Source organism: Perna viridis, chromosome 7, assembly GCF_037379345.1.
Source record: "Perna viridis isolate PV_CMFRI_1.1 ecotype Kerala chromosome 7, ASM3737934v1, whole genome shotgun sequence".
NCBI classification, from domain to species: domain Eukaryota; kingdom Metazoa; phylum Mollusca; class Bivalvia; order Mytilida; family Mytilidae; genus Perna; species Perna viridis.
The window spans coordinates 4,689,427-4,715,890 of record NC_142451.1 but is presented as its reverse complement, the minus strand read 5'-3'; the positions used below and the strand labels follow the sequence as shown (position 1 = coordinate 4,715,890).

General features: G+C 32.9%; 2 protein-coding genes across 6 annotated transcripts in view; both read left to right on the top strand.

The window, feature by feature from the left end:
- Positions 1-12,554, top strand: part of LOC148611045 (dual oxidase-like) — a 65,387-nt gene extending 52,833 nt beyond the window's left edge. For 4 of the 5 annotated variants that reach the window (XM_088591106.1, XM_088591109.1, XM_088591108.1 and 1 more), the window contains 11 exons: positions 1,798-1,824; positions 4,940-5,232; positions 5,407-5,637; positions 6,093-6,183; positions 7,125-7,174; positions 7,710-7,991; positions 8,704-8,933; positions 9,211-9,375; positions 9,681-9,836; positions 11,168-11,299; positions 11,830-12,554. In XM_088591106.1, the coding sequence (XP_088447232.1) occupies positions 1,798-1,824; positions 4,940-5,232; positions 5,407-5,637; positions 6,093-6,183; positions 7,125-7,174; positions 7,710-7,991; positions 8,704-8,933; positions 9,211-9,375; positions 9,681-9,836; positions 11,168-11,299; positions 11,830-11,952 (1,780 nt within the window). In that variant the 3' untranslated portion in view covers positions 11,953-12,554. The remainder of the gene's footprint in view (positions 1-1,797; positions 1,825-4,939; positions 5,233-5,406; positions 5,638-6,092; positions 6,184-7,124; positions 7,175-7,709; positions 7,992-8,703; positions 8,934-9,210; positions 9,376-9,680; positions 9,837-11,167; positions 11,300-11,829) is intronic. The other variant, XM_088591110.1, reaches the window with a different exon arrangement.
- Positions 12,555-14,374: 1,820 nt separating this feature from the next.
- Positions 14,375-23,834, top strand: LOC148611044 (caprin-2-like). The gene is made up of 4 exons (XM_088595269.1): positions 14,375-14,627; positions 20,077-20,353; positions 20,733-20,953; positions 23,392-23,834. Exons 2-4 carry the CDS (start codon positions 20,092-20,094, stop codon positions 23,605-23,607), a joined length of 699 nt encoding a protein of 232 aa, XP_088451395.1. The 5' UTR covers positions 14,375-14,627; positions 20,077-20,091; the 3' UTR covers positions 23,608-23,834.
- Positions 23,835-26,464: the final 2,630 nt, after the last annotated feature.

The window sequence follows — 26,464 nt, the reverse complement described above, 5'->3', positions numbered from 1 at the left end:
AATAGCAATAGAATCAGATACCGAATACAATGTCCAGTGGACATTATGTCATTGACTTTTGTACCTGGCTCCATTGAGTGTGGTGCTCTGAATAGCTGCACAATCATAGCTACTGCTAATTTTTTTATATTTAGTAATTTGAACAGTCACAACTAGTAAATATATTTAAAATAATAAATGAGCAACCTCAATGGCTACATGTTTGCAGCTAGGGACTGATACAATTTCAACTAACAAAGTTTTACCAAATTGTGTAATTTGTGAAGAAAAATAAATTGAAGATGATATAAAACTGTGAAAGGCATACATTTTAAAAAAAAATCAATTTACTCTATTTAATGCTCTTACAGATTACATCTGCCTGAAAGTATACAAGTATTTGTAATTTTTCTTACCAGAATCACAGGGGCTTGGTGAGTATTTTTAGTAACATATATGCCCACTAGGCAATCCGAGGTTCCCATTGCCTAGCGGGCATATATGTTACTAAAAATACTCACCAAGCCCCTGTGCCAGAATTAACTCATACAATATGCCAGTGGTTGCACAAATTCTTCCCTTGTCTGATTTCTCCTTCTGACAGTGCAGTAGATGCAGAATGGGCTGGGAATGATTTACACTTTCTTAAGTGCTTTATAGGGTCTGTCCTACATGTACAAATCATTCTGCTCTCTAAAACGCGAAACAGATGGACAAGATCCAAAAGATGAACAAAACGTCTTAGTGTAATGGGGGCTGCCATTTTGCAACTATTTTACCTCACAATTGAAAAGTGGTTACCTGAAATGGTACCAATAGGGGAAATGGTTTATTTCATATCTTTTATGGAATTTAATAGTAATTTCTCAGCATATAACATAAATAAATTACTATGTATAGCTTTTTTAAAAATAATTTACTGACATTCATGACCAGAGATGATTGTTACAAACAAGAATTTCTATTGGAAATAATTTGCTATACATTTCTTGCAACATAAATTTAGGGCTATTTAAACTGGTGAAAACCCAAATATGCCAATTGGCACATATACAGAGAAAAAGTTGGTTTACCCAAACCAATAGATTTCACAAAAAACAATGTGTCCATTGTATGCTTTTATACTGGATGAAATTGATACTAATTGAACCATGGCTGATATGACGTCATTGCCATAGCAACATGTCTGTTACTGTTTCAGAAAAAAATGTAACTCATACTAGATTGTTATCATTACTTTTCTAATTTTTATTGTTAGTTTGTGGAAATAACAATGATAAACCTAAATTTTTTTCATTTCATTATGTCTTTTTTGGCTTGATATTTTTCACTCATTTTTATGCATTTCAATCCCTCCTTTTAAAATTATAACAAATAAACAGAAGACAATAGGACATGCATTTTTTTCAGTATTGCCTGGTTTTCTCGTAGAATGACAGTTAAAAATGTACGTTTTTAAGGAGGATCCTTGTATCCCAAAATGATCTATGCTTGTAGTTTCATTAGAGACTATGTTACTACAGTTATATCATATTATTGTTCATATTAATATGTCATATTACTTTTATTGGCACTTTGTTTTGTATTGTATTATGCCATAATAATTTAATGTAAATGTGTTTGTGCTAATGAATATTGTCTATTGTCTATCATTGTAGAAACTAGAGCAGATGATGATACTTATTTTAAGTTTTAAATTGTGATACTTTCAGCTTCTTTTCTCACATTTTATTCAAAACAACTGCTGCCATAAAGGAGTAGCTGGACCATGTTGGCCTTTAAAAAAAAATAACAAAAATATGTTATGATTCTTTGTAGAGAGAAGTTGATGAAGAGTGTTACTTGGTAATGAGATGGCTTATCTGTATCTTTGCTCTCTCTTTTTCTTTTGCTTTGAGATCAACTTTGCTTCTAATGTTACTGAAACTTGTACAACACATGTATACAGAATGATTGCCCTGTTCATATTGTATTATGCTAGTCCTGTACAAAACTGGAAAATGTTGCAATGTTTTGGCCTATTGATTACAAGATGAAAATGCTTCATCAGACAGTCTTGTTTTCATAAGGCTATCATACAAAAAATCCTAGAATCTCATCCAACAAAATTAGGGGATTGCGGGCAGGCAAATTCTATTTTTATATTTTGTTATCATTTAAAGTGAAAAATGTTGTCAATTTTTAAGAAATTGACATAAATTTGGAAAATATCAAAATAAAATTTTTAGAGGAGCGTGGAAAAATCGGGTCAGGAGGAGACCTAGGATATATTTTATTTTTGTCTAATAAAAAGATTTACATAAGCAATTTTGTATTCAGAATTAGAAAACAGAATTTTCTGGTTAACATAATGCTAGATTCAATGAAAGATATTTGATTTTTATACCTGATCATGGCTGATGTAATTTTCAGACTCAGTGGTTGCTTTTTTCATAGTGGTCAAAAAATATATTTCACTGTGTTCATTAAATGGCTTGGATATTATGAAATTGGTATTTACAAATAACTGATGTGTTTATTTTTTCAGAAGTAAGGTAAGTTTATGGATGTCTCAGATATTATTTTCCTGTCTAGAGTTTTGTGTTGTACAGTGTTTTGCTACATGCTTCATTCCTCACAGTCATTAATATCAGTATTTCTACTTCTTATTTATATTTGTTTGTTGCATGCTGTTTAACCCATCTTAGCCTAAGTTCTTTTTTTTTAGTTTTCATTGTTCGTTGATTTCTTAATATAAAGAAATAAAATTTGAACTGATCAAAGTTAAATAAAATTTTCTTTGATTGAATTCTGGTAAATATTCCTGGTAGAAAACTACTTTGAACTTATTTCTACTAAATATCTATTTATATAATAAATGCATTAACTACTGACCCAGATAACTATTCTTATTGATATTATAGAATTACTGTACATATGCTGTTTAAATTTCTGGAATATTTTGTTTCATGATTTTTATACCCTGCCACAGGAAGCGTTGAGGTATTATGTGATACCCTCTGAAAAGTTGCACGTCTGTCTGTCTGTCCCTTGACCTGATTCCAGATGATAATTTGAGAAGAATTTTTTTCTGAAACTTAGTCAATTGTTAAGTACTATAAAATACAGGTGAAGTTTGGTTATCAGCAAAATGCAAAATATAGTTTTAACGATGTTGCCACCCCTTCTTCTTGTGGGGGAAATCACACACACACACACACACACACACACACACACACACACACACACACATGGTCATTGCTTTTTAGCTCACCTGGCCAAAGGCCATGTGAGCTATTGCCATCACTTGGCGTTCGTCGTTGTCGTTAACAATTATACAAAACTCTTCTCCTCTGAAACTACTTGACTAATTAGAACCAAACTTGGTTTGAATGTTCTTTGGGGTATCCTGTGTAGAACTGAAGTGGGGATTTTTGATTCGTCAAAAAACATGGGCACCGTTACTAAAAATAGAACATAGGAGTCAAACAGTAGTTTTTCGCAATGTATTTCCTAAACTGTTAGGTTAAGCTGAATTTTGACATGGTTAAAAGTGTTCAGCATGATGAGATCTATCTTAGGGTCAAATTTTGGTTATAATCTGTTAAGCCATGTTGGAGTTATTGCCCTTTTTCAACGATTTTTGCTATTTTTAATGTTATTTCTTTCCAAAATCTTCTCCTCTGACACTACTTGACCAATTGAAACCAAACTTGGTATGAATGTTCCTTTGGGTATACTGCATAGAACTGGTGTGGGGATTTTTGATTTCGTCAAAAAACATGGCCGCCATTACTATAAATAGAACATAGGGGTCAGACAGTAATTTTTCACATATATCTCCTAAACTGTTAGATTTATCCAAATTCTTTCAATAGTTGAAATGATCCATATTATTAGGACTACAAAAGTCTTCAGACTCCTTGTAAGAGTTATTGCCCTTGAAAGGGAGAAAATGACTTTTTTTTAAATAGTTTTCAGTCAATATCTTAAAATAACTATGATAGATTAAAAGAAACTTTCAATTGTTGAAAAGATCTTGTGATAGTCCTACCAAAGACTTCTATAGTCAAAATCGTTGGACAAGTTCTTGTTTCATTTATTGCCTGCGAAAAGCAAAATTCAAGAAGGTGAGTGATTCAGGCTCCTGGAAGCCTCTTGTTGTATGTTTCTGGCCTTAGGATATATACCTTACTAAGATGAGAAATGAGATGAACTTAATTTTTATTTGGTAAAAAAATCACAATTATTGTTGAGTAATCTTACCCAAATTTAATGTTGATAATGGATTACTATTTGTGATCATTCTGTGTTCATTAAGACCAAGGCTTCTTGACATTTAAGTTTAGACTTCTTGTCTTGATTTTGAGAAGTATAAAAAAGTTCTGTTTTATTTGTAATGAATTACACTGCTTTAGGATTTTTTAATTGATTTATTTAAGGAAAAAAAAAACAGATCTAATGTTCTTATTTGCTCATACAAACATAAACTATTTATAAATAAAACACAAACACAGTGTTGGAGATAAGCTCGCCTTACAGTACAGTAAAACTTTAAAATCATTTATTAGTATTGCAATGTATGACAGAATGATGATTGGCTTAAAAAAATTGTCATTGCAATAACTCGAAAAGTAATCTGCAGATTCTTTTCAAATTTTGGTATGTTGTTTCATGTGATAAAGTGAAGATCACACTAAATTTTTACAAATACAGCTTTTGTCGTTTTCAACAGGTGGCCAGTTCTTATTTCTAATGTGGAAAAATTTGGTTTGCTGTCAGTTGACATTATCTTTATATTTCTACCATTTGTGTGGAAGTTTAGCATAAAAAATTAAAAATGTAAGTTTCATGGGTGACTGGAAATGCCTTGCACATTGATTTCTGTTCAAACTGGTTATATATCAGTTCATATACACAACATTTTACTTTATTTCACTATAAATCGAGTTCACCTGTTATGTTATACTTATGGTTTCAGGAGCATTGATAGCGGAAGAAGGAAATCAAGTACCCCTAACATCCTTGAGAATCGTCGTAAGTCTAGTGCCCAGCCCTCTAACAACAGCAGTGATGGTAGTCGATCAAACAGCATCAAATCTACTAACCTTGGAGAACAACTGACCAAGTTTGTAGCTGTCAGAGAGAAATACTCACCTGTTAAATCTAAACTAAAGACCATAGCACATTTCATTGAGAATAACAGACAACACATTTTCTACCTGGTATTGTTCTATGGGATATGTTTTGGTTTGTTTACAGAAAGGTTTTATTGTAAGTGTTAACTTATTTTCATAATATTTTTCTCAGCAACTATAAATTACAGCCATTAGAAATTTGGTATGCCACTTCAGTATGGGGTATTATTTCCATACATAATATCTATTTCATGAGTACATTTCAGATTTTCACACAGTTTTCAAGAAGAAAACATACTTGTACTTTCAGTCTATACAGTTGAGAGAGAACATAGTGGATTACGGGCCTTGATGAGTTATGGTATAAGTACTACAAGGGGAGCTGCTGCTGTGATGAGTTTTACCTTCTCACTCCTGCTATTGACCATGTGTAGAAATATCATCACTTGGTTACGTGGGACGTTCCTTAATCTACATATTCCTTTTGATTCACATGTTGCCTTCCACAAAGTAGTGGCGTGGACTGCTTTGTTTTTTACAGGTAAAATATCAAACATGTACATGGAGAGGAGGGAGAGCATAAAGTCCTGTTAATAGAGTTGAGGAGTAAATAAAATATGGTTGTTTATTCTTTACATCTTAGGTTTAGGTTTGTGCTTTAATATTGATCCATTTAAAGTACGGACACACCAACAGACCTATTTACTTGTGGCACATTTTGGACAACTTTTTGAGTGCAATTTTTCCCTGGGCCCTTTGATTGGCTTTCTATGTCAACTAGATATAAGATAGAAACAGAATGGATGATCATGAGAGATGAAGATTTTCATTTTTTCAGCATTTTTTTTTCTTTTTGAAATTTTATACATTTATCATTCTTAATCTCTCAAAGTAAATTCAGCCTTACCTTAAAGATTTAGTATTCTGGGTGGAAAATTATACCTATGGTAAAATTTACATTATAATATACATTGATATTGATTTTTTTTTTCACAGCTGTACATGTGATAGGATATGCCTTTAACTTCTATCAGCTGGCAACACAACCCACTAAACATCTCTGTGTCTTCAATTCTATTGTTTTAAGGTAAGATATGTAAGGAACCTAATACACCAATTAGGAAGTACTTTAAATTTTATGTATACATTTTCATGTTGTGAGAAATTGTAGAAAGTAAATTTGAAGTTATTTTTTATAATGATGTCTAGAACAGGAAATATTATTCACCTACTCAATGAGTGTATGATTTATAGAAATCACCTTGTCCACTTGTCTGTCTGAAAATGGTTACAAATATGACTCCAAATAAATGGATTGATATCAGATTTGGTATGTGGCTTTATATAGTTAGGTCATATGTTTTAAGCAATATTTGTTGGAGTTTAATATCAAATGCCTGTTTTGTGGACTTTTGTAATTTTTTTTACTATAATGTTTATGGTATAATGTTTGTTACAAGAACTTTGGCTCCCTATGTCTTTGTACAGGGCTTTATATAGATGAGGCTGATGTTATAAAGAATTTTTGTTGCTTTCTGTTATAAACGTCCTGTTTTACGGGATTTTTCACTACACAGAACAAGACACAACACATGCAACTTCTTGTTTGTTATGTTAGTGATTTTGAATGACTTACACGAAACAGTTCTAGGTTGTACCTAGGAAACAATTATTTTTTGGCTAATATTAATGTTATTATTTTCCTACATGTAGTTCTATGGTCAAGATTGAAAAGATTACAACAAGAAAATAGCTGGTTATGTAAAATTTACTTGAAAGCACTGTGTCTATAAATTCAGTTATAATAACTGTTTGGTGTAAAGTATGGATAGGCAGCATTAACATTAATTGTCCCCGGAGATGCATCGCGAGTGGACTTAGAAATGCCAGGTGTCTAATGGCATAAATTTAGTCTGAGTTGACATCAGTTTGCTGTATGATGACTTTGTTTATAAGGGAGTATTCTTTAGTGAGAATAGCTCTCAGTTTTTCTTGTTATATTTTTTAAACTATTTTTTTGGTTTGCAGGGCAGAAGCACAACCAAAATTTGATTTTTGGTTCTTTGGAAATGCAACTGGTAAGTATGGGCATGTTTTACATGTAGAACATAGGAAAAAACTTAAAATTTACACTTGAGAATGTTTATCATATCTGAAGAAAGTAAAACGGTAATCAAGGGAACAAAGGTTATAGCGGTAATCAAAAGAATGTAATCCAGGGACAAAAACCAGACATGGAAAGCAGACATACACAACAAAGAACATACAGTAACTAAAATCATACAAAGTAACAAAAGCAAATGAGCAACTCAGACTCCACTAAAAACTGGGAGCATGGACCAGGTGCACCGGTAGGGTAAGCGTCCTAAAACATGTTAATTCTTAAAAGACTGCAGCTTTAATAATACTTTTTATAAGTTCCCTACCAGAGACTTTTACCATAGGGGACTTTAGGTCTGCACTCCGCCCCTCTGCCAATCAGTTAATGTAGACTCATTTTTCTTGTTAACAAATTATGCACTAAGTTTGCACTCTTTTCTCTACAACAGATTTTTTCCAGAAGGGGACTTGGTATTGCCATAAAATGCTCTCACAGTTCTTGTTATTTTCCAGGATTTACTGGTGTCCTTCTTGTAGTAGTGATCTGTGTGATCTATGTCTTTGCAACCCAGACTGCCAGGAAATATATCTTCAATGGATTCTGGTTAACCCACAAGCTGATAGTACTGATGTATGTGTTAACCATCCTCCATGGTGCTTCTGTTGTCGTACAAAAACCACTGTTCTTTGCCTACTTCATCATCCCAGCCATTCTGTTTGCCATGGATAAGATGGTCAGCCTCAGTAGAAAGAAGACAGAGATTGTGGTACTCAGAGCTGAGAAGTTACCCTCAGGTATACATGTGTATTAAGCATGTCTATATATTGTTTGAAAAGAGCATCTGTTTACTGTTGTATTATGGCATATTCCTAGCTGTCAGTCCTTCATCATATGCAAATATGTTTTTGAACTGTCAAGTTCATTTTAATGGATCTTCGAATAATTTAGCTTGCACTGTTCAACATTGCTTATGTCAGTTCAGGTGGAGATTACAAGACTTTGAAAGGGGTCTATGCTATTATTTGCTAAATTTTGCACAAAGCTAACACAAAATCAACCATATTTTCCTCAGAAACATGGGTAGGGTTGGGTGGGGGATAGTGTTCTACTGATCTGTCATTTTGGTCTATATTTGAAGAACCAGATAACTCACTAAATACTTTTAATAAAAATACAGTAAATTTTTCAAAAATGGGCAAAGAAATCACACAAAAATCAATATTTTGCCATAGTTGACAGATATTACTGTAAAAATATTAATTTCCTTGGGGTCCTTATTTATACAGTGAACATAAATGCAAAATAGTACCCACGAAATTGACTTTTAGCTCTATATTACACTCATCATTTTTTGAAATCGCGAAAATTGATACTTAGGAATATGTTCACATGACAGATTCCATGAAATTTAGCAGCTGTGAAAATTAAAACATTTATAGTATATTCCTGGAGATCATGTGACCTATTAAGTTTGAATATTATTTCAGTTGTATTTTTTCTGCACAGATATTACATTCCTGGAGTTTAAGCGACCTTCCAAGTTTGAGTACAAGTCTGGGCAGTGGGTAAGGATTGCCTGTTTGTCTCATGGGCGGAATGAGTACCATCCATTCACTATAACCTCAGCACCACATGAAGATACTCTGTCACTCCACATTCGGGCCCTCGGACCATGGACATGGAACATCAGGAACCTGTTTGACCCTGAGAATCTGAAGGATGGACCATATCCTAAGGTATGTAGTTGTCATAGGGGAGCATATCTCTACAAGGCTTTTCATTAAAATAAAAAAGATCTATGCTTTGCGTTATATCATTTATATAAATTTAAAAAAAACATCATTAAGTTCTAAGTAAAGTATGTGGATGCATAAGGGAGATAAGCCAACTTGAGTATGGTGTAAAATCATTGTTAATAGAATTTATATACATGTATAGTGCAACAAATTAATTTTTGATCAATCTAGTGGTTTTTAGTGTCTCTATTAGTAGTAAATTGTATTTATTTTTCAGCTGTACCTAGATGGCCCTTACGGTGCTGGACAACAGGATTGGTATCAGTATGAAGTTTCTGTTCTAGTTGGAGCAGGTATTGGTGTCACACCCTATGCTTCCATTCTGAAGGACTTTGTTCACATGGCAACCATCAGGAATACATACAAAATGAAGTGTCAGAAGGTAAAATTATTATATTGTGAAGAAGTTATTATTTAGGATTGAATAAAAAATGATTATGTGAAAGAAGCAGAACTCAGCTTAAGGTTCATATCAGACCACTATCTTTTGACACGTGAACATTGTAATAAAATGATATTGGCAGGATTTTAAACATATGGACAATATATCTGTCTATTTCTGTGGAAAAAAAAAAACGTGCTTCCTATGAAATATCAGAATTTACAATAAAATATCTTCCTTCGTACATTTTTACTGCTGATTTTAGTGAAATATTAATTATACATATCTTTTGATGTATTTGTTAGCTGTATTTTATTTGGGTGACTGGGAGCCAGAGACATTTTGAATGGTTGTTGGATATCATTAGAGAGGTTGAAGAAGTGGATGAGAAAGGCATTGTATCTATTGATATCTTCATCACTCAATTCTTCCAGAACTTTGACCTCAGGACATGTATGCTGGTAGGTTCAGCTCTTACCTATATCTTTGTTAAGTTAAAAAAAACTTGGATATTTTTCTACCTCCAGCTTGAAAAGCAGGATGTAGAGGTTTTGAGGAAACTTTCACAGGTTTTTTTATGACACAATAGTATTGTGCACCTTCTGTTTTCATCTGAATGATTTCTGATGTAAAGCATGAACTTTGTGATGTGTCGACCAAGATGGGACTTTTTCTAATCAGCTGGTGAATAGAATTTGATAAAATTTTTACAGATTTTTAGCTCACCTGGCCAAAGGCCATGTGAGCTACTGCCATCACTTAGCATCTGTCATCGTCATCATCATTAACAATTTTTCAAAACTCTTCCCCTCTGACACTACTTAACCAATTGGAACCAAACTCGGAATGAATGTTCCTTGGGGTATCCTGCATAGAAATTATGTGGGGATTTTTGATCCATTGAATGGCTGCCATTACTAAAAATAGAACATAGGGGTCAGACAGTTTTTAGCATATATCTCCAATATCATAAGGTTTAGCCAAATTCGTTCAATAACTGAAATGGTCCTTATTATTAGGACTACAAAAGTATTTAGGGATAAAAGTTGTCAGACTACTCCATGTAAGAGTTAGTTTCCTTGAAAGAGGAATTCAGCCAATATCTTGAACAGTATAATAAATAGAAAGAAACTTTCAATTGCTGAAATGATCTTTATGATAAGTCCTACCGAATTCTTCTTGAGTCAAAATTGTTGTTAAATTTATTGCCCTTGAAATGCAAAATTCAACCAGGTGAGAGATTCCGGCTTCTGGGAGCCTCTTATTTATCACATGATGCCATTGTGCACTTTCTATTTTGTTTTTTGCTTTAATGTCTGAAATTACTGATGGGGGTTCCTGTATGGTTCCTGGGGAGTTGAGCGGGGGTATCAGGAATTGTGCTTTGCTCACAGTTTTTCTATTGGTCTTAAATGACAAAATCAGAATAACAAATGTATATGACAATTTCTAGATTTATAGTATTAGGTGTCAGGAACATCTACAACATGTAGTACACAATAGTTCATCTTTGTCAACCAAAACTTTACTTTGGAATTATCTCTAGAAACAGAGGATGCTTGTGCCATAGTTCATGTAAAACTAAAAAGCTAAAAAAGCCATTAACAGGTAGTCATTGGTCATTACTGGAAACATTTTATTACTTTTACTACATTTAGTAAAGTAGTTAAATGTTTAGGTGATGTTTATGAATATCAGTTACTGAAGATTTAAAGTTCCCTCAGGATTAAATACTTATTTTTTTATCAAAAGATAAGATGTCTCTTCCATTCCTTCATGTATCTATTTCCAGTATATATGTGAGGAACATTTCCAGAAGTTATCTGGAGGTAGAAGTCTGTTTACTGGCCTAAAAGCTACAACGCATTTTGGCCGTCCTCAGCTGTCTAGCATGTTCCAAGCAGTACACAAGGTTCACCCTATGGTAAGCTATCTTGAGATTTTCAACAATTTGAACTGAATTTGCTATAGAACATTGATTTTCTCCAAAACGTTAGTCAAGTCAGTATTGTGGTATATGATATAATTTCCATCAAAGCTTTGTTTTTAAAGTAGCCTACTGTAAACTTAAAAAAAAATAAACATACTTTATGGATTTTAGAAAAAAGGAATACCTAAACTTACTGCAAAATGGAATGGTCTATATATACACCTATAGGCAATCTATACTTCAGGTCTCACACCTATAGGCAATCTATACTTCAAGTCTCACACCTATAGGCAATCTATACTTCAGGTCTCACACCTATCGGCTATTTATACTTCAGGTCTCACACCTATTGGCTATCTATACTTCAGGTCTCATGCCTATAGGCTATCTATACTTCAGATCTCGCACCTATCGGCTATCTATACTTTGTCTATCTTAGTGACAATAGTGATATGTTTCCATACGTTTCATAAAGTTTCCTGTTATCAATGTCTTTAAGATTACCTGTCTTATTGCAATTACAGGTGAGAAAAGTTGGAGTATTCAGCTGTGGACCTCCTGGTCTGACCAAGAGTGTGGAAGAGGCAACAAAAGATGCCAGTAACACATCAAAAGCCCTGTTTGAACATCACTTTGAGAATTTCTAACTTAGATGTAAAAACTGTATTAACTGTGCCATACTATGAGATACAGTAGAGCTTTAACATATATTTTCTTTTTGTTATTTAGCTGATACATTGACATTAGATAGGGCTAACATTAACCTGGTAAAATTTACAAATGAGTATTTACTACAGAACTTATAGCTTGGACTTAGTCCTGGTTGTCAAGTTATTTTCTTTATTTTCAGTTCAGCAATTAATATTTACTTTTTGAATAACTTGAATCGTTCATCTAATATATGTGATGTATTTTGACCAGCCTCCCATCATACTCTCTTGATTTTCTTGAGTGTGTATGGATCCTTTCAGAACTGCTTTAATCAGAATTATCTAATGATTTTACTAATAAGCAACTGTATATTTACATGATGTGGTCCATTCTTAATTAAATGCAATTTAAAGCCAGTACTGCTGTAAATCAGATGTTATTGAAATCATTTACAGCATTTTATACAATTGTTGTGTATCTTTAATTTAGCTGTTTATATGAGCAAGACAAAAATTATATTCAATACATATACGATAAAACCAATGTCTTTCAAATCTATAGAACAAACTATTAATCAAATAAAAATCGTGAAAGTTTATGACTTGTTTTGTATAGAGTTGTGTCTTATCTTTTGGGGAATGGTTTATATGATAATGGCTGATGAAGGATAAACACATACAGTCAAAGGTGCATATGTGTTGATGTCCTCACTTCTGCATCTGATTCTGAAGTGGTCATTGACATTTATAAAAAAAAATCTTCTCCGCTTAAACCACTCCAGATTGTAATCAAATAAGGTGATCAGCATTATTATGATATTTACTTAGTACTTTATACCTTTGTAAATGCTGATCTGGCAACAAACATTTCTTCCATGACTATTTATTGTAGAACAGAGGTTTAGGCCACTAATTTTAAGGTTAACCTAAAAGAAAACTGAGCTTTAGAAACAATAAAAAGACCTTCCTTTTGCTTTTAAAGATCTACAAAACTCTCCATTTGGTTGAAGTAGGACAATTCCTCATTAAAGTAACTGTCTTTTAAAGGTGAAAAATGACGTTTTCTCCCGTTTTTCACTATATCTTGAAATCTTTGATTGATTGCAATAATATGGGTCACAAAAGTTTCCATTGCATTGAAGTTGTCATTAGCCCTTTAACTAAGTTAAGGTCAAGTTTAACTTTCGTTCCTCTCCGATGATTTTTACTGAGATTAGGACCTTGAACTCAGCAAAATTCACAGAAATAACCGTTTTCCGGACTTTTTTCTGAAGTCTTGCAGATATAGACATGATTTTTGCTGTACAAGTTTACCATGATTAGTTACTGGTCAAACTTAATTTTCATTTTGCTTTCGATGATTTTTACCGAAATTACGGGCCTAGAACTTAGCTAAATTCACAGAAATAACCGGTTTTCCGACTTTTTTTCTAAATGCTTGCAGATTATGACATAATTTTTGGTATGTAAGTTTACCAAGTTACAGGTCAAGTGTACGCTTTGTTCCGCTACGATGATATTTACTTTGGATTAACTAAAACTCAAAGAAATCACAGTCTGGAGTTTAAAACTACCATTCTGAGTAACAGAATTTAGTTAGAATGTAAAGGCTCTTTCACCAACAACTTATGTTTTTATGTTGTGTATAATAAGTATATGCAAAACATACCAAAAGGACTTTTCGGTAGAAGGGTGTGGTGGCATCAAATTTGAACAAAACATTTTTCATAAATTTTCCAATAACTTAATCAAAATATCCATCATGATGCTGTCTCAAAATTTTAGTTTCGTAATTTTAAAATCTAGTCATTGAAGACCCATGGGTGGCTTAGATCTGATATTTCCCTTCCCGGTTGGGACATATTTACCATATCCATTGTTATATTATAGTCTGAATGTAGAAAATGAATGGCATATTACATAGTTGCTTTCATAAGGAGCATATTACACATAAATTCTCGATACACTTCGACGATATCAAAAGATCAAGTTCAAGATCATGTAAAAAGTCAAAAGAATTTTATTGAAATTCATTTTTTGATAACTTGCAATACAATTATCGCATCATTAAGCTTCTAAAATATTTCTATCAACCGCATGGAATAAATGCACGTTACAGGTTACATTTTGACCATTGAATTGGAATTGCTTCATATCATAGGAATACCAATCCATCAACGATTGAAAAATAAGTAATGCGTTTGTAATCGATTCCTTGAAGTTCTAACGATAAATTCTCAGTTATTGCAGTTTCTATATATATCATGGAAATTAAAGTTAATGCTATTTGTTTTTGAAAAAAAAGTATAGGAACTTAATAGCCGTGAGCTAATTTCTCGATATAAATTGTCCATCTGAGTACATTAGATTAGACAGCAGAGCAATTTACCGACCGACGAATCGAACTCGATTGAAAATTTTATTCTTTCTTAAGTGAGGTATCTCGTTAATGTCCGCAGTACACTTATTGCCGCTAGAAAAACGGAAGTTTGTCTTTTGACGACTGAAGCTTACATCCATGTAACAGTTCAATCAATGACTATTTGTGACAATTTATTTCATTTGTATGACGGTAGTTATTCAAGTAAATTAAAAAAGAAAAATCAGAGAAAAAACTATGTTTTTAGTATCAGAAGAAGATGGAGTGATGATATTACTGTGATAGATCTTGGGTAAGTTAAATATATATAAACTAAAGACCTATTTACTTTCCTTCGGTTTTTCGTGGGAAAATACTATTGAAATTTCGTACTTTCTTAGATACATTATCAGCCGAAAAGTGAAAGTTCTTTTTAAAACAACAGTTTTATTTTGATACTTTTAAATATACTGACTATTGTATGAATAATGGTCCAACGTACATTAAGTATTGGAATTAGAAAATTGACCACGTTAGTAACTTTGAACTCATTGTGTTTACTGATTGATGTTTTATTGTACAGCTGATTTCTTGCAATACATTTTTTTGTTTGTTCTCTTCGTCTGGGATCAGTTGTGGTATAATTTGCATGATTTAAACAAGGATATCAAGTATATAATTGCCCTCCTTTTTTCAATATTTACAATTAATTCTAAATATTCTTTGCATATCCATATATATGCACGAAGGTTTATATTAAAATCATAAGCATTATAATGGCTAAGTCAAACGTTTTTAACAGCATAAAACTTTCAGAAAGTAGCATTTATATATATAAAAGAATATTAGATGGAAAGGAAACAAATTAACGAATTTTTATATAAATAATCTGAGCCCTATTGACAAGACACAATTCTTCCATTTTCCAGTTGGCACAGTCAATTTTTATTCCACTTTTCGAACTAAATTCCCAAACATTCAGCGAAACCTCATGGGCTTGTAGAATACCGAAAGTTTCTCAAACTACCTCTGCATGTGTTCTACATTGAAAGTTGATACAGGTAGCTCATTTCCTACCTATGCATTTGTTCTGTATTGAAAGGTGATACAGGGTAGCTAGCTCATATGCATTTGTTCTGTATTGAAAGGTGATACAGGGTAGCTCATTTCCTAAAAGTTGCTTTGATACAGTTTATAAATGTTATTATAGAAATAATATTTGGGCAAGAGAAAGTGCACATTTAGTTTAGGCATTAATTTTCTATACTACATAGATTCTATGCTGCCTGTAAAGATAATCGATTTAATGGCTTTGCATCTGTGAATCTTTTAAACAAAAAATTAAGGTAAATATACTACATAGTATATCTACATCGTATCTTTACACACATTTAGAAAAAAAAAGACCAAGGAGGAAACATATGATGAACCTCTACGACAAAGACAACAACTTTTCATTTGATGTAGTTAATTTTCCTTTTGTCCGTGATCCCATTCGGCTCCAGTTGATTGAGGCTTTTTTTCAAAGCGTATGATTACATTATAAGAGCGGAAGAGAGAGAGTTTTGCAGAAAGTTGTAAGGACTTTTGATGCAGTATTAAACTTCTTGATATAAATTACCACTCGAATGGTATTTGTAGAAAAGATAAGGATGTCTGTTCCTACCTCGAAGTTTTGGTTGGGTTCGACTTGCCCATATACTTTCAGTTTTTACCATGTTTTTAGAATTGTCATAAATATTGCGCATGAAAGAACCTCTCGGTGATGGGTTTCGATAGTTTTGGTTTTGAGTACTTCTTGTAGACAATTAAGTTTTTGATGGAGAACTTCCTATATATTTGATTCTAATGCTGCTGGTTACTCCTTGAAACATTTGTACAACATATCGAAATTTGCTATATATATCATTGGTATTTTTGTATATTATCAAATCCCTGAGTGTAACAATAATGAAATTTTCGGATTTTTTCTTTAGCTCACCGGGACCAAACAACCAGGTGGACAATGTCTTTATTTGGTACATGTATGTCCTCGACGTCTGTAATCGTAATTTTAAAAAGATCTTTGTAATTTATGAGCAGACTAACTTAAAATTTGATCATCATCATTGACGTGTTTGCTTTAATGAACGGACAAACATGGCTGTTATATTATATTTATAAAACACACTAATTTCAATATTTTTATTTAAATGTATTATTTATCTTATTAGTTTAACCTAACCGCAGATTGCATGCACTTGTATACAGTCAAAAGATGATGGTCAAAATAATACATGTAAATAAAAATATTGAAATAAGTGTTTTTTTTCCGACGCAGTCGGTATATTTTCGCTTTTTACCCTTTAACCTTAAAGACGCTCATCCATGGAAATGCAAGTCACCTGATCGCAATTCTGTTTCCCGATTGTCCAAATACTGATAACATAGTGGCGTTCGAAAAAAAACTGTATCAAAATTGTGTGCCATGTGTTATTTTCTGAATGAAATGCAAACAATTATAAGTAGAAAGAACAAAATTTTACCGCGTCGGCTATCTTTTTTTAAAGAGTAATCAAGGGAACCAAGGTTATAGCGATAATCAAAAGAATGTTATCCAGGAACAAAGACCAGACATACACAACAAAGAACATAAAGTAACTAAAATCATACTTAAGAAGTAACAAAAGCAAATGAGGAACTCGGACTCCACTAAAAACTGGGAGCACGGACCAGGTGCACCGGTAGGTAAGTGTCCTCTGCCCGGGGTAGACGAAAGAGGAAATGAAAACTATGACACGTTGAATAAATCAGTTTTCATGGCACAGATGGATACAACGTAACGATCCACGAGTTCATGATGACGACCATAAAACTTCTGTAGTGATGACTTCAATCTTGGAGCAACATAACCATGTTCCAGAAGCCTATTTGTTAGAATTATAGCGCGATACAAAAAGTCTGTGTAGTTTCGGCAAGCTCTGGCATAACGTATTAATTGTGATATGAACACTCCATATGCAGGTGCTGAAGGGATGTTGCCACAGATGAAAGGCTGATTTCACTCTGTCTGTAGTATTCTTTATCTCAAGTTCTTTTGTGTAGATACGATGTATCAAATCCCCGAAACTAGTATTGTTTAACGATAATAGGTCATCTATATAGCAAAAACTGAGATTAAAAGATCTAGCTAAATGATATTCTTTCTTTCGGATAAGATCATCTATAAAGTCAGCCTCATAAGAGTGAAGGAATAGGTCAGCAAGTATAGGAGCATTTGTTCCCATTGGAAGGCCGACTGTTTGTTGAAAAACGCGTCCACCACACTGGACAAATATGTTGTCGATTAAACATTCCAGCATTTTGTAAACATCTTCTGTATATTTGGAAGATGATTTGGAATTATTTCCTACAAAGTATGAGGAATCTCTACCGAGAGCTATGTATTTGTATCTATGTGTACCATCTTTTTTTTTGGAAAAACAACGAAGTAAAGATAGTACTTGTTTATAAATAGAATATAACTGCCATGTTTTGCCAGGTCAGTAAAGCAAGCACGTCAAGGATGATGTTTGTCAAAGTTTATTGAATTGGAAGTTGAACAATGACCTCTTATCGCCCTTGCAAATAGTTACGTGTAGTTGTTAGCTAAAAACTTGAAAACATATTAGATTTAAAGAAGCTTTCGGTTGGTGACATGATACTTATGACAAGGCCTACACAAGTATAACGTGGGGTTAACATTGGCCTCCGTAAATCAAATTCTTTTATTCGACTTGATCAATGATATAGCCATCAGATCGTTGTCTAGGTAAAACATTTTGGTTTCGTGGAGCCTCTTTTTGTTTTATTGTAAAATGGTATGTCTTTGTTTTTGTTACTTCTATCCTTGTGGTTTCATACCAAATAACTCCATCGTATTTCTAAATATGTTATTGTTTTTATGTGAAACCTATTATACATATTCAGCTGACATTTATCCATTTAAAGACAATTATAACAAGCTAAAATTATAGTAGAAGCAATCTATATAGAATTAGCCTCCCAAGGCTACATGTTTGCCCTGCAAACCGCAGTTCATTCATTTTTCTGGATAAAAATTATATTATTTTTGTAAGAATTAGAGATAGGTTAAACAGATACAAAACATAAATATTCTGTCAATAATTTACCGCTCAGGGTTCTACAAGTGTTTCCGATGGTGAATTAATTCGACAAATCTCCAGAACAAATATGTTGCGAACACTTATACAAATTGTCTACAAATCAGATTCCACCACGGAGTGTGATAAGTGTCTTTGTAATCTGAAACTGAGTGATGAATAGTCAGGGGTCGAAAGAATAAATTTATATTCTAAACGTTTATAGATTGGATAATCATTTCCCAGGGGACACGACATGTCTAATTGATTTACTTCTCATAGTATCGAAGAGAGCGTTTCTGTAGCTCTTGGAAGGAAATTGGAGAAATTGCAATCCAAAAAGATGACATATTGCTGTTTGGTTAACATGATTGAATTTGAAATATGAATATTTCGATGCCTCCAATAAGAATCAAATACTACAAATTCTACATAGTTTTCCTCCTTACAAAGAAGTAATAAAGCAATACGTACAGTTAAAACTGATTCCATAAGGACAAACTTTAAAGTTTAAAGGCTCATCATTAGGTATAATGTTAACGAAAAAAGAAACAAAAACCAAAGACCAAATAAAATATAACTTAGCAAAACTAAACCAAACAAGACATAAAATACCCCCCCCCCCCCAAAAAAAAAAAAAAAAAAGTTGAACAAACCAAACATAATCAAACCTAAAGTAAACCCTAAAATAACTACCATAACAAAACAAAATAAAACCCTCAAATAAATATATATATAATAGTTATTGAATGAAATATTGCATTTTATTAGTAAAATATTACAACGAGGTATAATAAGAGCATATAGATCGTATACAGTCATTGAAATAATTGAATACAAAACAGTCGTGGCAGGAAAAAAACTAAGAAAAACAACTGCGGTCTACTCATGAAATAGGTACATGCAATAGATATATGGTATAGAAATTCTACACCTGTTTAAAATATATATATCATGTCCTGTAGAATATAAAAAACAAATTGTCAAACGCGGATATGGACATATGATGTAACATTTTACGACATCATGATAACTTCATCAGTTGTACTTCATATCCTGTCCTAGCATTTGTTTTTCTTACTGGTATACGTGTGAATGATCAGACTAAGCATTAATAGTTCAATTGTTGATTATAAATATCAATAGCACGCAATTTGCAACTGTAACCTATTTTAATCACAGTTTTTCTCCCCCCTATATTCAGCCGACAGTGGAGGTTTAATGTATCATCTAATATTAATAGGACATGTACAAAGTAGTTCTTTCCAGAAATCATCCTTTTTCAGACTAAATGCGTGTTCTCTGTATCCGTAACGTTTAATTAAAGTCTATAAAGACCAGAATCTTTTTTTATTTATTGACGTCTTCAGTCGAAACAACTGTATTGAAATTTAATAAATGATTCCAAACAGACAATTTACTCCACTGATAATTTAACATCGTTTCGATGACATCGATTTCTCTTTACCATGCTTAATATCGAAGACACATTTTATGATCGTAATAATGCAACTAGTAAAATTAAAGGCATTACTGTTTACACTCTGTAACCATCATCTTCGGTAAGAATATTTGAGGCTCGTCCGTTTGATCATATGAATAATTTTCTCTAAAAGAATTTATTCAAGATTTTTTTTTCAGATCACGCTTGAGGTAATGGATGTACGACAATTAGTATCCTTTTGTTTCCTCATGTTCATAACTGTATCTCCATCAAGAAGAATCAGAAACAGAAAGGGACTCAAAGAAAAGTTTACAGACAATAACCAGGGAACATGTGAACTGGAAATTTCATGTAAAGGCAACACGAAATCAGCCGTTCGTCTCCCAATCAAAGGGCCAAGAGGACCACCTGGAATCCCCGGAGAAAAAGGAGCTCAAGGTTTACCTGGGGAACCGGGGATACCTGGGAAACCAGGTGCGTATTAATGGTGTATGAATATTTACATAAATCCAAAAAGATTAACTTCACACTATAATATAAACATTTACTCTCATCTTGGATTATATCAATATTTATTTCATTTTGTATTTGACACAAAAATTTAACACACACACATACAAAATACCGAAGCAGTTGGTGTTTCTTTTGGATATTAATCAACAGATAGTTTGAGAAATAATGGAATGGACCTCTCTGATGGTTTTAATATTTAAGATATTTATCTGTTATTGACAAACGGAACGAACTACGAAATATAATGTTATCATTTATTACATTGTTAAGATGTCTGTATAGATTATTTCCCTTTTACCATGTAGAATTTTTGTAATAATTTGTATAATTGTTTTTCTAGGTAAGTCGTCTTCCGCACCGTCAACACAGCCACAGAAAATTGCCTTTTTTACTGGTCTCGATAAAAACTACATTCCCAACAATACAACAAAAGTTCTAGCCTATACAAAAGTTATTACAAACGATGGCAAAGCTTATGACGGTTCTAATGGCCGATTTACTGCCCCTGTTAATGGTACTTACCATTTCACGATAGTTGTAGCTGCAAAAATCCGTCAAAAGGTAAACTTATACGTAGAAAAACTTGTACTGATGAACACTAAAAGAGTAGGGTATGTATTTTTTGAGAATATATAAAGCTTTTATTATTTTATTACCGCACGGTTGATTAGTGGAGAAAGCGTCATAAATATCATTTTAATGAATGTCACTAATTTACCCTCTATTTAAATACCTACTTAGTGGATGAATTGATACGGAAATTAGAAATTGACAAGAAACCGCCACGAATAAAAAAAAAAAAAAAAAAAACCAAAAAAAAAAAAAAAAAAAACATATAAAATGTCTCACAATGTGACGACTCTATTCGATACTCTGTTCCCTCGGACCAAATAATAATGTAAACTTATAAGTGAGTCTGAAAAATTCGATGTTAACGATGTTAGAACTCGTACCGCTGTGACATCTATGGCAACACAGCATCCAGTGCCAACGATGTTAGAACTGTCAAATTTGCAAAGCAAATGTTTCCTTCCGCGGGACTGGAAATCGTACCGCTACGACATCTATGGCAACACCGCCTGCACTAAGTCCACCGTCTTAGGGTCTCACTAACCACTTCTAACGTTTCCATTACTTTACATGTTAAAAAAGTAATTTTCAAAGTCTCACTATGAATTCCCTGGACAAATGACAACTTAAAGTTGCATACCGTTGCGAAGCTTGGAAAATAAGGCTTCCAAAATCATTATGCGAATGGTACGATGATAGTAGGAATTCTTCACAAAATTTACTTGAATAAATAATACTGAAAAATCCACATTTTTATCTGTTCTGCTAACTGACAGCATGGAGGCAAATTACTCAGACATGTAAACAATATTCATACACTTTTGTAGTTAATTACATATATGATTTTAAAGTAAACATTCTCAGCTTCATTTTGATTACTTTTAATCATAATACACACAAATAATGCACTTACAATGCATATGTCTAGGTTCAGTGTGTTTTTGGTACTACATAGGTGGGTGGAGGTGGCCATTTGACCCGGAAGTGGTTAGTGAGACCTTAAAAACATTTATGAGTTTTTATGTCTTTCTTAATTACGTTTTATGAAAGCCTGTGGTATTGTGAGTCTTATAAGACCAAAACTATCAAAATCAGACATAGGACTACAAAGAAATGGTCATTTTTATATCATGCCCCTCAGTGCTATTTTCCCTAAATTACTAAAAAGTTACAATTTTAACTAACTTGTCACACCAAAGTGATACATATGATAATTCAAGAAGTTGTAATAGCAAATATCATTTATCATTAAGAAAAAAGAACAGATTTCAACAATTTATATCATACCTATTTTATTACTGTGTGATTCTAAGTCTGTGCTGTGTGACTATTTGAGTACTTTGAATATCCCAAGCAGTGACCTTGTGTATTTCATGGATGACATCAAGTTATGAGTCACTGTTACTGATAAAAATCTTGTTGCTATGTTGTTTTTTAAAACACCTTGCACAATGCACCTCTTAAAATATAGCCAGATTACCAATATCACTATACTGATTTTATGGGAAAATGGAAATAATGACCAGGAAAGGCAATTTTCCTCAAATTATGCATTTCTCTGAAATATGCCATAATTTAATTTATCTCACTAACCACTTCTAACGTTTCCATTACTTTACATGTTAAAAAAGTAATTTTCAAAGTCTCACTGTGAATTCCCAGGACAAATGACAACTTAAAGTTGCATACCGTTGCGAAGCTTGGAAAATAAGGCTTCCAAAATCATTTATGCTAATGGTACGATGATAGTAGGAATTCTTCACAAAATTTACTTGAATAAATAATACTGAAAAATCCACATTTTTATCTGTTCTGCTAACTGACAGCATGGAGGCAAATTACTCAGACATGTAAACAATATTCATACACTTTTGTTGTTAATTACATATATGATTTTAAAGTACACATTCTCAGCTTCATTTTGACTACTTTTAATCACAAATAATGCACTTACAATGCATATGTCTAGGTTCAGTGTGTTTTTGGTACTACATAAGGGGGGTGGGGGGGGGGCATTTGACCCGGAAGTGGTATAGAAAAGCTACAAGGGTCACATGACATCCCACTGTATTCGAGGAACAAAATAATTATTGATAATTACGCGACATATTCAATACGACCTTAATGTCAATCGTTACGCTTTTGTACGATTTATTACGTCTAAATACATCAGAGTAGTCAAATGTACAACACTTGACCTAACTTAGTTAGACATGAATTACAGAACAAGAAAATGGTATTTATAGTAACATTCTTAAATGATTCGTATTTTCAATACAACAATCAAATACTTTGAATTCGGCAATGATGACAAATAATAATAATAATAATAATAATAATAATCAACTAAATGAAACAAGCTCGAAGTTCAGTAATCACAGGAACATTGGGGAGGAAATATTCATTATCTCAACCGTTCTATTTACTAGGCTGCTGTAATGCTGATGTTGGAAGGGAAAATGATATTTACCGTATGGGCGGAGAGCATACCGATGTGGTCCACAGCATCAAATTCAGCAATACTCCGACTATCCCAAGGAGAACAGGTCTGGCAAGTCGTACATCATCACTTTACTGCATTATATGGGTATATGTATTCCAGTTTTTCGGGTTACTTATTGTATGAAAACTGTGACGAAACTTGAAAGGTGCCAAAATTATACAAATGTCATTGATATGCTTGTAGTAAGAATGCTCTAGCAGTGATAGTAAACATTCTTTGTCATTGATTTGAACGTACGTAACATGTAAACTATGTCAGTTTCTGATCGTCCGAAAGATAGCTGTTTAATCCGATATATAACTGTTCTGACAAAAGTCATCTATTTATAGATATTAGTTTGATTTTCAATAGAAATAAAATAACAATTAGTTAGAATGCTGTTTTGTGACATACAATATTGTGGTCAAATAACCAATTTAAGTAATAGATAAAAACACATCACACTCGAAAACAATATTAATTTCAAATATGATCTTTTGTCTTTGCAAAACTATAAGAAATAAACATTTTTGAAGGGGTATATGAAAAACAAACAGCATTTCTCCTTTTGAAGCTATAAACCAAAGTTCCAAACGTTTGTTTGAATTTACAAGTGCCATTAATCAATGTACTAAGACTAACAAAAAAACAAGAGGCTCCCAGGAGCCTGAATCGCTCACCTTCTTGAATTTTGCCTTTCAAAGGCAATAAATTGAACAAGAAGTTGTCCAACAATTTTAACTAAAGAAGTCTTTGGTAGGACTATCACAAGATCTTTTCAACAGTTGAAAGTTTCTTTTAATCTATCATAGTTTTCAAGATATTGACTGAAAACTATTAGAAAAAAGTCATTTTCCCTACCAACCTAACGGTTTAGGAGATATATGTGAAAAACTACTGTCTGACCCCTATGTTCTATTTTTAGTAACCGCGGTCATGTTTTTTGACGAATCATAAATCACCACTTCAGTTCTATGCAGAATACCCCAAGGAACATTCATACAAAGTTTGGTTTCAATTGGTCAAGTAGTGTCAGAGGAGAAGATTTGGAAAGAAATAACATTAAAAATAGCAAAAATCGTTGAAAAAAGGCAATAACTCCAACATGGCATAACGGATTAAAACCAAAATTTGACCAGAGATAGATCTCATCATGCTGAACACTTTTATCTACGTCAGAATTCAGCTAAACCTAACGGTTTAGGAAATATATGTGAAAAACTACTGTATGACCCCTATGTTCTATTTTTAGTTACGGCGGCCATGTTTTTTGACTAATCAAAAATTCCCACATCAGTTCTATGCAGGATACCCCAGGAACATTCATACCAAGTTTGGTTCTAATTAGTCAAGTAGTTTCAGAGAAGAAGAGTTTTGTATAATTGTTAACGACGACGACCATGGACGACGACGACGACGACGACGGACGCCAAGTGATGGCAATAGCTCACATGGCCTTTGGCAAGGTGAGCTGAAAAGGGAATATAACATAAACCGATAGCGATCTATCAAAAGTAGAAGGACATGTCTTGCTTGTGGTTAATACAGAATAATGATATGGTGAGAAATTTATCAAAGCAAACAGCTTTCGCCGCATGTTTAGTCAGGTTGAATTGTGTTTTATGCCGAACGTCGTATATGAATTCAGGGTAATAACTAACCAACCGAACTGATAAAATTTAGGCAGTAGTCGAAAGGAAAGACTATAACAGATGGTAATATCAGGGTAAAAATCGGAAAGTTGGAAACCATCACAATGATCCTGACACGATACAGATATTTCCATTGTGAAAGTTTGGTTCATATTAGAGCGAGCTAAACCTCCCGTTTCCATTACATTTCATCAATTCCGATATATTTCAACACAAAAGGGAGGCATAAATTTGGATATTGGAAAAAAAAAAACATAAGAATGTAGATTTTGTCTCACTAGTTTTAGGGTGATTATTCTTCTCATACTTTTCTCGATACGTTTGACCCTATATTTACAGCTGACTAATTCTTTGATTTCATCTCCTCTTTGAACAGAGAAAGGAATGATATAAACTACGCTAAAATTATTTGCGTAAATAATATCATGTAAAAGTAATATATGCACTGCTCATTCAAAATATCACATACCTCCCAACCCTAACCTCCTTACAGTATTTCACAAAGGCAGCTGAAGCTGAAAGTATTTTCACCTTAAATTTTTAAATCGTTTGAAAAATAATATATTCAAATCAACATAGATAGACGTTTTCTCAATCAGTTAGTTATGAATGGTACAATCAGCTAGACATGTAGAAATATCAGAATTTCAAGAATAATAAAAACCACCCAATTAATTAGACGGCATTTCCCACGCTTTTCGAACTTTTCATTTATGTGTGCGAGATCTCTTTCTTTTCACGATTATTAGGGTAGACCTCCCTATAACATGGACGGATTTTACCGAAGTCTTTGTATTATTATCATTGATGTGTGTAAGAGTATTCGTCGAATCATTTATTGGGGTAGAACATTAGACAAACATTTCTATCGATGAAAGGTAACATTTTTCCAATGTTCCCTCTTATCTAAAGGAAGTTAGTTAATCTATCAATAAAAGATATTTTTTTATGTCAATGTTTCCAATTTTCAAACCTTTTGAAGTATTTACTTTTTGTTATTTGGCATCTATCAATATTTACATATCACTTGTTATCACTTAATTTTATGTGTTACACAGTGTTATACCCTCCTTGATCAACCAATAAACGTAATATTGCAGTTTTTATTTGTTATCCCAACAAACAAAACAAAAAAGAAGTCGCAATAGTAACAAAGCAGACAATCGGGTATTTTTTAGTTGCATACCTTTTTCCTGCCCTATAAATGATAATACGACAGAAAAAAATTAAAATTTCATGTTTATTTTATCATCCACTTCATGTTCATCGCCTGAATATAGCTGAAATATTGCTGCTCGGGCGTTAACCCCCCCACCCCCCCACCCCCCCCAAAAAAAAATAAAAATAAAAAAATAAAAAAAAAATAAA

Bases quoted from the DNA above. Each gene is read 5' to 3' on its own strand.
- LOC148611044 (XM_088595269.1), top strand. From the start codon at position 20,092: ATGGATGTACGACAATTAGTATCCTTTTGTTTCCTCATGTTCATAACT. The intron at 20,354-20,732 runs GTGCGTATTAAT...TTGTTTTTCTAG, and splicing joins GGGGATACCTGGGAAACCAG to GTAAGTCGTCTTCCGCACCG. The intron at 20,954-23,391 runs GTAAACTTATAC...TCTATTTACTAG, and splicing joins CTGCAAAAATCCGTCAAAAG to GCTGCTGTAATGCTGATGTT.